Source organism: Rhinichthys klamathensis, unplaced genomic scaffold (assembly GCF_029890125.1).
Source record: "Rhinichthys klamathensis goyatoka isolate OS25496 unplaced genomic scaffold, OSU_Roscu_1.1 h1tg000404l_1, whole genome shotgun sequence".
NCBI lineage: Eukaryota > Metazoa > Chordata > Actinopteri > Cypriniformes > Leuciscidae > Rhinichthys > Rhinichthys klamathensis.
Window position 1 is genome coordinate 206,246 of NW_026606905.1, and position 12,556 is coordinate 218,801.

Here is a 12,556-nt window from a genome sequence, read left to right on the forward strand (position 1 = left end):
GCGGAATCACTCCAGAACTCCTGGGAGCAGAGCAACAGGGGGAAATGCGTACAGACGTAGCCTCGGCCACGTCTGCACCATAGCAACCAGCCCCGAGGGGACTGGTTGAGTGAGGGATAACCAGAGTGGACAGTGCGTCGTATGCTGAGACGAGAAAGAATCCACTTCTGCCTAGCCATAAAACTCCCATATTTGCTCCACCGCCTCGGGGTGGAGTCCCCTGGCCTCAGCCCCTACCTCGACAGGGTGTCTGCTCCAATATTCTGGCCCCCCTGGAATATACACTGCCCTCAGACAGCGTAATTTCCTGAGGGACCAAAATAATAGGCCACCAACGTGTTGTCTGTGGGTCAAGAACCAGAGTTTCCTCCATATAACCAAGGCGCGGGGATACTGCCGCATGATCTTGATCGTACGGAGTGGGTTTCCCCTTTAGGGAGAACCCTCTGGTCCTGAGCCACCACTGTAAAGGTCTCACGTACAGCAGGTCAAAGGGTATCACATTGAACGCTGCTGCCCTGAGGCCTAACAGTCACTGTTTCAGAACAACACATGATGGCCCCTCAGGTCTGGGAGGAGATGTCTCAACGCATTGAAGACGACCATCATCTCTAGGCAATTCATGTGCCAAGCGAGATGATGACTCCTCCCAAGCCCTGAGCTGAGCGGCCTTCCAATACCGCTCCCCAGCCGGTGAGGGAAGCATCTGTCGAGATCACAACTCGATGGCAAAGAGCTCCCAACACCGGACCCTGGGCTAAGAACCAGTGTTTCCTCCATATAACCAAGGCGCGGAGACACCGCCGCGTGATCTTGATCATACGAAGTGGGTTTCCCCTCGGGGAGAACCCTCTGGTCCTGAGCCACCACTGTAAAGGTCTCATGTACAGCAGGCCAAAAGGTATCCCGTTGGACGCTGCTGCCACAAGACCCAACAGTCTCTCGAACTGTTTTACAGTGCGTGACTGGCCTAGCCTCAGCTCTTTTGTGGCTGTTAGGATAGCAGCTACACGAACGGGCGACAGAGTGGCCCGCATCGTCACTGAATCCCATACCACACCAAGGAAAGTGGTTCTCTGTACTGGAGAAAGCACACTCTTCTTGGCATTGAGCCTCAACCCCAACATCTGCATATGAGCGAGAACGACACCTCGGTGCCGAACCGCTAACTGTTCTGATTCCGCTAGAATCAGCCAGTCATCTATGCAATTCAGAATGCGTATACACTGCAGCCTGGCGGGGCCAGAGCTGCGTCTACACACTTCGTGAATGTGCGGGGTGATAGAGCTAGACCGAAAGGAAGTGCCTGATACTGCTGTTCTTTGCCCCAAAGAAAACCTCAGGAACCTCCTGTGCTGAGGGAGGATGGAGATATGGAAGTATACGTCTTTTAGATCTATCGTGACAAACCAGTCCTCGGATCTGATTTGAGTCACGATCTGTTTGAGTGTCAGCATCTTGGACTTGAGTTCCAGCACCAAACACTCCAACAGACGAAGATCTAGTATGTGACGCAGCTCTCCATCCTTTTTTGGAACAATGAGATAAAAGACCCGACGCAATGTCGGGTGAGTACACCTGCTCTATAGCTTTCTTTGCTAACAGGGCCTTTACCTCTTGCTCCATTACCAGAGAGATTACCATTACCCATAGAGATATATTTGGCAGTAGCTTCCGCGCTGCCAGAAAATCTACCAAGGGAACCAGCCCCTCGAGGCTGGCCTCTGGTGTAATAAAGACAGCCAGTTCGGGGACCTGAAACATACTGGCAGGAATCACCCGAACTGACTGTTTTCGAACCCCCCTCAGAGGGCGCGAGTCCGATGCAATGTCGAGTTGACGCTGCGCCAGAAGCTCGCTGGAGAACGCTGTGCCCCGAAGCACCAAGGGTGGCGGGGTTGGCAGAACGGTCCCCTGAGGGCACCGAGATGGAAAGGGCACCGTATAATGAGGTGTACACCATTCCACCCCGGTTGGGGCTGCCCTCACCGGTCTGACGCCGGTGGCGCCAGACCTTTTCTTTTGAGCCGCAGCCTTCTCAGCATGAAGAACGGTCCTTGGATCCGGCTTCTGCTTTGAAGGCTTTGGCTGCTGTGTTGTGTATGAGAAACTAGCCGGCTGGAGCTGCTCACGCCCAGCAGCCCCAGGGGGTTGGACATAGCGAGGGAGAGATTATCTTGTATCTTTCTCCATGATTCCCATCAAATTGAGCCAGAGGTGTCTCTCAGTGACCACAAGGGCTGCCATCCCTGAGAGATAAATCTGAGGCCCGACGGAGTTCTCAAACCCCATCGGGCCAAACTCCCTCACTTCTGTCCAAATACCAGAGCAGGTCAGCCTGATATGCTTGCAGCACTGCTATAGTGTGCAAGCAGGCTCATGCTAGACCCACTGCCATATATGCTTTTCCCACTAGATTAAAAAATAGTTTTCTTTAATGGTTTAGTGAGAGAAGCCGACGCCTTCAGGGATGATACTGAACCGGGAGACAGATAGCTCGCAAGTGTCTGTTCTACCCGGGGTATTGCCCCATAGCCATACTCTCTTAACCCCCAAATATCTGAATATACATGAATGTGGGGCTAAAAAATGAGTAAGGCTTTTTCCATGATCTAGACAGCTCGCTGTGCAGATCGGGAAAAATGGAAGGCCCCGTGATGGAGGTGGAAAAATAGAGGGAAGGAAACTCGTTCAATTTATTTTAAGGACGAGTGCCCCCTTATTTCTGCTGGCCATTAAATATTTAATTTATCTACAGCCTTAGTAAACACCTCCACCAGCTTATTATTATTTTTTATATATATACATTCTTTATATATATTCACTTTTTTTTATATATAATGTATAAACTATCATATATATATATATATAGGCTATATATATTTCTCATACGCTGGGGAAGAGATGGCAAATCCACTTCCCCCATGATTGTGTCACTTTCAATGCCCAGCACATCTACCTCCTCGGAGGTGGAGCACTGAAGGATTGATTTCTCTCCCCGGGCGGAAGAGACCGCAGCGCGGGCTTCCGAGACCGGCGAGAGAGCACTGGATCCCTCGTGGAAAGGGAGGAGATAAGATCCGCGGACCCGTCTCCAACCCCGTAAAGAGATCCTATTCGCGATCCACAGGAATGCATTCTCCGCGCTGCCTCGGCAGACGCGGGTCCTGCACCCTGAGGATCGCGAGCCTGGCCACTTTCCTCGAAAAGCGCCAGGCGAGAGCGGAGCATGCGGAGCGGAAGCATCTCGCAATGCTGGCAATCAGCCCCCTCGAAGGCTGACACCGCATGCTCCACTCCCAAACAAACTACACAAAGCTCGTGCGTGTCCCCACCCGTTAAATAACGCGGGCAGGGAGAAGCACAGAGTCTGTAAAGTTGTTTCGCCATAACTCTTCCCAATAATATCGAACAGACAACAATAAATAGACAGAGACAGAGTAACACAGATCGCTTGCTGAGACACAGAAGCTAATGCCGGTTTTCACCGGATGTGCTTTATCCCTTCCTGGTCATGACGTCACCCGCCCGTGACGCTCATTCTTTCCATTGGACTAGTTGACATTGATGCTCAGACGCATTCACGCTGGGGGCGTTCCCAAAGCGTCGATGACGCATCGCGAGTTCCCTTGAAAGGGAACTCTGTTTTTTTCAGAATTAAGTAGAAGGAAATTACTAGTCATCCAATTTTTTATATCAGCTATGCATTCCGTTAATTTCTTGAATTGGCAAGTTTCGTCGGGGCGCGAAGAGAAATAGAGCTCAGTATCATCCGCACAGGCCACCAGGGCACCATACAAATTTTATCAAAGAATTTGCCGATTTTCTATCAGAGTTAGTACTGGCTGCAGATGAAGTCCTAATTGTTGGTGATTTTAATATCCATGTAGATAATGAAAAAAAAAACGCATTGGGATTGGCAACACGTGTCAGAACCCACTCATTATCGTAATCATACTTTAGATCTAATATTGTCACATGAAATCAATGTTGAAGGGGTTGAAATTCTGCAACAGAGCGATTGTTACAAGGTGGTTGCAGCAGAGATGAAACAGGATCTACAGTAAGTGCAGCAGCTTTATTCAAAAACAAACTCAGAATGTCACAAACAATCTCAGGAACAAGAACAAAAACAAGAACAGAACAACCAACTTAATGCAACGTAGAACTGACAAAGAACTGAAAGAAACACAAGGCTTAAATAAACAGCAAACAGAGGAACTAATGAGACTAATGAGACACACCTGAACTGAAACTCTGATTGACAGTTCTCTTACAAACACAGTTAGCATTTCTGGTGTACAGCATTCTCACTTTTTTACTTTTACTCATTGTGATGACTACTTCAAAAAGTGCTAAAGTATTTTAGAAATACTTTCTAAATTTCTGAGGTTCAGTTCAGAAGGGATGGGCCCCAAAAAGAGTTCTAGAAAAGTTCCCATATTTCAGTAATTCACATATTGTCGGTATGGTGTTAGCATAGAAGCACAGGTATAGCATTAGCATGTGTACAGAACATTGTTGACATGACTGACAGTTTCCTGTCGTGAGAAGAAAGTAAAGCGAAGAGAGTGTGAAAGTGAACGAGATAGAGAAAGACAGTGGAGTGTGACAGAGAGAAAGCAGATGGATAGATGTTAGTGTTGAAGCTGTGGTCTCACCTGAAGGCTGCAGGATACAGCCTCTCTCTAAACCTCAATAACATCATACTTGTTTGTCTCTTGCTTTGGAAAAAGAATGTTATCAATACCACAAAGAAAAACACACAACGACATTTCTAAAAATTGCAATGAATATAGTAAATTGATAAATTGATCTTATGAATATATAAATTGTAACCACTTTAGTGAGAAATAAAATGTATAGGGCCTATATATTTTTTGGTAACACTTAACAATAAGATTTTATTTTCATTACATTAACATGCATCATTAACATTAGTTTACTACATTAGTTAACATGAACTAAGAATGAACAATATTTCTACAGCATTTATTAATCTTAGTTAATGTTAATCTCAACAATTACTAATACATTTCTTAAGATCAAAAATTGAATCAGTTAACATTTGTGAACTAACATGAACATTACAATTTTAACTAACATTAAGAAAGGTTAATAAAAGTTTTAAAATATATTGCTCATTGTTAGTTTATTTTTAATTAACTAATGTTAACAAATGAGAAGTGTTTTCATTTTTTGAAATATTAAATTTAGGTTCATGATTATTGACCTGTATACGACTGTATTTTTATATAGTTTAAATAATATGTTCATGTATTGCACAGTAGGTTTTGAAACACCATCATATATTTTGTTGTTAGGACAAAAACAACCAATCTGTGATTATGAAATAATTTATAAATATTTGTGTCAGTGACGTTGTCATGGTGTAAACCAGGTTACTAGAGCCACGCTAAAAGCTGAAAAAAGGAGACGTTGTACGCATATTTGTATGTTTGATGTCTTCCCCAATCGGGGGGAGTTTAGAATAGCCCCGAAGATCAGCGCTATCCGCAGAAGAAAGAAGTGACGAGCCCAAGATGTGGGGATGAGCCGAATACGGGGCATGCCACATCTTGGACACCTCATCATGCACCTCAGGAAAGAACGGGATGGGCCTTTGGGGGCTGGCACTCTGGCGACGAAGCAGCCTGCTTCGTTCTGGCTCTGTAGGAGAGGGACCTGTTCAGACCAGGCTCTTCAACTGCCTTGAAATAATGCGGAGTAGCTTGTGCCCTCTATGTTCGGGGGGCACGTTTACGTCACTGCGGTGGGAATCGTCCTCCATGTGGCCAGCCAACCAATCTTACAATTTGTAGTAGTAGGACTATACATTTATACATCACTGAACACTTACCTCAGTAGTGAACAAGAACTGTATTCTATTCCGGTGCCACACCAACTTCTAGGACTATATTGTTCTATAAACCAAACAGAGTGCTGAAACACAGAGTGGGAGCGGAAAACTAGAAAAAAAGAGTTAACAATCATATTGGGACTGAATTTAAGTTCCAATTTGCTTCTTCATTGGACACTTTGTATGCATTACACAAGAACATCAAAATTGAATGAGCATTTAGTTGATGCTAATAAGGTCATCTTACCTGTGAATCCTTTCTCTTTTTTAATTGTTTTATAAAAGGGATTCAAGAAGCAATCCAAAGGCTATATTTTGAATAATATTGAGTAACAAGTGAAATTGGTTCCAAAGGTGAGGTAAGGTAAAGAAAAAGGTTTAACTAGAGAAGATTAAAGTTTTAACTAAACGAGAAAGTAATCTAATTAACCAAATTAATAGAATAAATTAATTAATACAGCTAATTTGGCTCCAGGAAAAATAAATAAATTAGGTTTTAAAATAGTAATAAAGAGTTATTTGATTGGAAGAGAAAATATTATGAATAGTAATAAATAGCATTCAAAATAAGTGAATAGAAATTAATATATAAGATAGTATCTTACCTCAAAAAGTAACTAAACTCAAGAGGTCCTTTATAAAGAACACATTTTTGTGAAATGTTTATTTGAAACTGCTGTAATCAGTTTTCATTATTTTCTTTTTGTTTTTATTTGCAAGGAAGGAAAAATTCTCACTTTTTTAACTTTTCCCCTGCCAGCATTTTTTTTTTAAGTTGCCAGATTCAAATTGTGAAGGTGTACCGGTATCTCTCTGCATCAAATCCTGTTGAGTATTAACCTACAGCGATCCACAACGTTTGTTACAATGGCCTTCTCCACCCTTTTCCACCCTTTTTCTACAGTTCCATAACTCTGCTGTGGCAGCTGATATGTCATTGCAATATACTCTGCATGCATGGTCTCAATATGCATCTAAAACGGTCTGAAACTGCTGTGTCACTTTTGCTTTACCATAACCCACAATGCATGCCAACCAGACCTTTTTTCATTATTCAATATTTTCTCAATCCACACCAGACATAACAGTCATAGTGAAGACATGGCAGTGCACAGAAGCCACATTCAGAAACTTTTCAATTACCACAGAAAATACGTTACACACAGCTAAAAAACACCATGTGAACAAAAACAAGACCTGGGGGCCTTGAAAATCATGTATGATAATTTGTTTATGAGCAAGGTCATTATTAATAAAAAATATAATTTGCTAAATTTTATAAATGAATTGGAAATATTATTGAAATATGTTTTTAAAACCAGGGCCAGGTTATTCATAAAAATTAATATTTTGTTTTCCACAGAAGAAAAAAAATTATACGGTCTGGAACGATATGAAGGGAAGTAAATTATAACCATTTTAATTTCTGGGTGAACTATCCTTTTAAAACATGAAACACTTCTATATATTTACTTTCCTGTAGGTGAATCCTGATTTATTCCGATAAATTATTTTCAGAACCAAGCAGAATTTTTAGCAAGCTTTCTGTCAGATTCTATCAGCAAGCTGTATTCATGCCATTTATTTCTTGCGGTTGTGTCTTGTGGCACATCATCTGTTTGTACAGTCATAAATTAAAAAAAATTAAAAAATAATCAGACCTCAACATGTTATTATCCCACTTTTTTAATGCACATTGAAATCCATTACACTCAACAAAATCTCAAATTATATGTACACTTTACAATATTTTTGCAAAATTTCTTTGCTAGAAAAGTATGAAAAGCATCCTCAGAATACTGGTTAAAAGCTCATGAACAGAATTTATGTACATAAATCTCCACAATATCCCATCATGTACTCCCAGAGAACTATACAGGAATAGTACCATGATAAAGCACATTTCATAGACCTTGCACAATAAGTTTGTGGTTATAAGGAACTATAACTCTGAAAAATAAGTCTATCGTGCCATTACCATGCAAATGACACACTCTGTAGATGAAGACAAAGCTTTTGAAAAAGTTGTCGATACAGTAAGTACAGTAGACAGGTCTATAAAGAAAAAACAGGGGTGGTGTCAGTGTCGGACATAACAGAAGGCCTCTTGGGAACTTGTTGGAGTTTGCTGTTGTCGGCCAGTCCTAGGCTACAGGACATGCGCTGAAGCAGGCTCAAGAGATCCTTCCGGAAGCGAACCCCGATAAAGACGTACAGAAAAGGATTCAGGCAACAATGTGTGTAGGCAAGACATTTCACAATTTGCCCAGCCATATCTAAGCTTTGCGCGACTTCACAGTCCGTTATTGTGGCATTGTTGGCTTGGCCTGCTTCTATAATCAGATATCCATTTAACGGCAACTGTGAGAGAACAAAAGCAGCCACAACTGCAAAGATGACCCTCAGAGCTTTGTGTTTTTCAAAGCTTCGAGCCAGCATGAGTTTACGAATAATGACTGAGTAACATAAAACAATGACCAGCAATGGGAGTAGGAAGCCAACACAGATCTGTAAAGCCAACACCAAGACTTTAGTATGGTTGTTGTCTGTGATCGAGTATACCATGACGCAGGAGCTGAGCTGGGGGCTTATATTTTTCACTTTGGCGAAGAGAAATTCAGGTAGAGCTAAGAGGCAAGAGGCGAGCCACACAAACACACAAGTTATCTTACTATACAGCATGCGTTTGATTTTGTAGTTGTGCGCTTCGGTTACGTGGACGATGGCGATGTAACGGTCCACGCTAATGCAAGTGAGTAAGAGCATGCTGGCAAAGAAGTTAATCTTGTAGACTGCAGAAACTCCTTTGCAAATGGCCTGGCTGAACACCCAGCCTTGAGCAGCATTTGTTGCCCAGAAGGGCAATGTACCAAGGAAGAGAAGATCAGCCACTGCCAGGTTCAGCAGGTAGACGTCGGTCATGGTTTTGAGCCGGTTTCTCACAGTTGTGAAGATACAGACGACTAGTAGGTTGCCCAAAGCCCCCACAACGAAGATGATCCAGTAGAGAGGGGGTTCGTAGGTCTTACTGAACTTTCGCACTAGTTCTTTGTTACATAATCCACCCAGGTCTGATTCATAGTCATCAGTATCAGTTGTCTGAAATAAAAATAAAAAAGATATATTCAGGGACTTCGAATTCTGTGCACTGTCCATTTCATTTGATTTACAGATTTACTTAAAAACAAAACATACCAATCATCTAAAGGAATGTTCTTTCCTCTGTGGAGCACAAAAGGAGAAGTTTTGGGGGACACACTGGCCTTTGTTTTTCAAGTAAAGAAAATGGATGTACATTCTTCCAAATATCTTCTTTCATGTTCCACAGAAGAAAGAAAGTCATATGGGATGGAAACAACATGAGGGTGAGTAAAAGATATTGGGGTTTAATATTCCTTTAAATTCTCTTATTAGCTTTTCATCTAAATCCTCTCAGAATGCTGCCTATGAAGCTTAGAAATTTGTTTCCCACTGTCTTTTCAGACTGATCTTCCACTCAACTGACAGCCACTTCCTGTCTACAGTGGTACAACAGTCTCTCACCATTTTGCAGCTGTAATCCAGTTGATCAGTAAAGTGTGAATCAGTGTGACATCACGCCCCTGCGAACTTTGACAATCTAAATTTACGAAACATGTTCCGCAGCTCAGATCAGGTGCAGGTGTCTCTATTGGAGAAACCACACAAGTACACCGCATCCACATCCTCTTTTAACCCATTTCTGAAGCGTGCACAAACAGATAGAGCGTCACCCGCCCTGGGGGTCGACATAAACACAGCCCCTTAGGAGCATGTCAAACACTAGATTCTGTTCCATCCTGACATACATACAGATAACAGATAAAGGATATGTGACGCACACCATGGAAAATCTTTTCATTGTGTTGTTTAAAAACTGCACAATGTGGTAACAGCCAAATCTGTCTGTATGATCTCAATCCAAGAGGAGCATCAAATAATAAGGGACAAAGATATGGGTTAGTATAAGTAGTTTCACTTGACTGACACATCAAATTTCCAGAAAAGCATGCAGCACTAAAAGAAACAGAGCTTAACCTCTGCTTACTGATAACATTTGCTGTGGGCAGCATTTCAATTTTGACTTGAAGAGTTGCATTATGACAAAATAGCTTGATGATATCTTAGAACTTTAAAGTTTAAAAGTGTTACTGATGCCAAATTTGACTAGATATACTGTATGTCATAAAACTTTTTTTACCCAAATACGCAAAATAGAACACTTTTACGCCAGAATTTGACCAAAAAAAAATTATAATAATACTATATTTACTGAGTGTAAAAATAGTATAATATATATATATATATATATATATATATATATATATATATATATTATATATATATATAATAATACTCACCAAGTCTGTCAAATCTGTGAAATTAAACGCATCACTTTCATCTATTGAGAGACAAAACATGTGATTAGAAAATATATGGAAGAGTGAAACAGTCTCTTCAAAGCCCTTCAGCAATGAATGAATAAATTAACAAACAAACTGTTGTTTAATGTAACCACAAATCACTCAGGCAATATATACACAGAATATTTTCAAATGACATTGATTTAATGATATAAATTCATCACATATAAGACCGAAGCAGCTAACAGTTCATAAAAAGTCTCACATAATGGCCTAATATGCCAATATTCCTAAAGTCTTTAAACAATGTGTTATATACACAATCATATTAAATAAAAATAAATAAAAAAATCATGATTTTTGATACTTACAGTCTGAGGTTGTAGAGACATCCATGTTCTTTCTTGGAATCACAACCGATAACCAAGAGTATTACAACGGTTCAGTGATGAATAAGCTTCCCCTGCTGTCTTTAACTAGTTTATAAAACCACAAAGTCACGTGTCAGGGGATAGTTACGTCAGCCCCTTCCGAGGCTCCACACGTCGATGTCATATGACAATTCTGCAAAGAAGATGTACAAAAAAAATGCATTTTGGAGAAAAACAGATACGTTGCCTTCTGCTCTGAACTGCTGCATTTGTCATTTGACTGAGGTTGCTTTATGGAGATGTGGATTGTTATTACATACGCCCATGACTCAAAAGATGAAACCTTTTGACTTGGGGCTGCTTTCACCATGTACTGTTGGTAAAAGAAAAAGCATGAAGAAAAACTTCATGACGTGTTTATTAGACAGAAGTCAAGTGTTTATTAGTGTAGATTATTAATTATTTAAATATATGTCTTGACTCAACTTAAATTGTCAAGACTAAAAATCTGCTTTCATTATCATTCAGATTTAATGTGGAGCAAATACTGTTTTATACCATCGACATGATACATGGCATTTATATACCTTAAGACTTACACATGAGACACATGGTACATGAAACACAACAATAGGGTACACAAAACAAGGGAAACTGATCTCTTAAAAACAGGAACAAGCACATCACAAGACAATACATTACTAGATGTGACAACAAAATCAATGACAATTATGTAAATAAACCTGGCAAACGGTTGTAACCATAGTAATTAATAACGCACGGATTAAAACACTAACAGATTTTTGTAGGCCTATTTGAACTAAAAAATGCAATAAGTCAACTCACCTATTATGCTTGTTTGTTCAATATAATTTAATATAGGAATACTAGAACTACTAGGGCTTTAAGAGGAGGAAGAGAAACCAACAGAATAAAAAACAACAAGAGGAAAGTGAAACAAAAAATGTTAATTTCATGTTCACGTAATGTACAAGAATTCCCCTCATTGGGTGTTTTGATTTAACTTTCTCTAGAACTAAACATACCTCAGAGCACCGAATACCCGTTAACTGTCACGTGAACAGTAATAAACAGCTGTGACATGAAGATTAACTGTCCAGTGTTGGTCATGTCATTGATTGCACTTTATATCATTGTCTGTCTGAATACTCCATTATTTTGATCAATAGAAATGACCGTATAATTAATAGACTGGAGTACATTTATAACATATAAAACCCATGTGACAACCTGCCCCTTGACAGAAATACCCTGAGGAATTTGAAAACCAAGTGTTTGAAACCATCATATAAAACCACAAAAGGGTAATAGGACTTTTACTCAGAACCTTATAGTTACGTAGATAACTTCTTTATGTGACAACTAGCCTGAGTTGCCCCCCAACTATTTATAACACCACTATATTGTATAATAATCAGTCAGATACAACAGATTTGGAAAATCCAATTTGGAGTTAAGGCCTTAGGCCAGGAGTTTTCAAACCTGTCCTGGAGCACCCCCAGCACTGGGTGCTTCTCATTTTTTATTTGTGCATCCTCGTTTCCTGTTTTACAATAAAGCTGCACATGGATCCCTACTATGTTGACCCTGCGTTAGAGTTAGATGAGGGAGACATAAAATGTGCAGTCCTGGGTGCTCCAGGACAGGTTTGAAAACACTTCCACTTTCTCTTGTTCTTCTCTGGACTTTTATTTCCTTCTTAGTTCCTTCTGTATGTTTCCTGTCATAAGGCACAGCACTTTTGAAACCCGGATTAAACAGATCTTTACTCAATACAACTCAGGAGTAAATGGTCACTGGTGTTGATGAGGATTGCAGATATGTTGTAAGAACATTGCAACAATTGTTAGCTATTTAAACCTGATCTGACCCGTTAAAAATGACTTTTGCTGGTGTAACCTAATGTTGTCACTTTTTTCTTT

At 40.6% G+C, this 12,556-nt stretch overlaps 1 protein-coding gene across 1 annotated transcript; it reads right to left on the bottom strand.

The window, feature by feature from the left end:
• Positions 1–7,528: 7,528 nt before the first annotated feature.
• On the bottom strand, positions 7,529–10,771 carry ccr9b (chemokine (C-C motif) receptor 9b). The gene is made up of 3 exons (XM_056234742.1): positions 10,614–10,771; positions 10,240–10,280; positions 7,529–8,959 (listed from the first exon to the last, which is right to left on the bottom strand). Exons 1-3 carry the CDS (start codon positions 10,636–10,638, stop codon positions 7,916–7,918), a joined length of 1,110 nt encoding a protein of 369 aa, XP_056090717.1. The 5' UTR covers positions 10,639–10,771; the 3' UTR covers positions 7,529–7,915.
• Between the last annotated feature and the right edge of the window lie 1,785 nt (positions 10,772–12,556).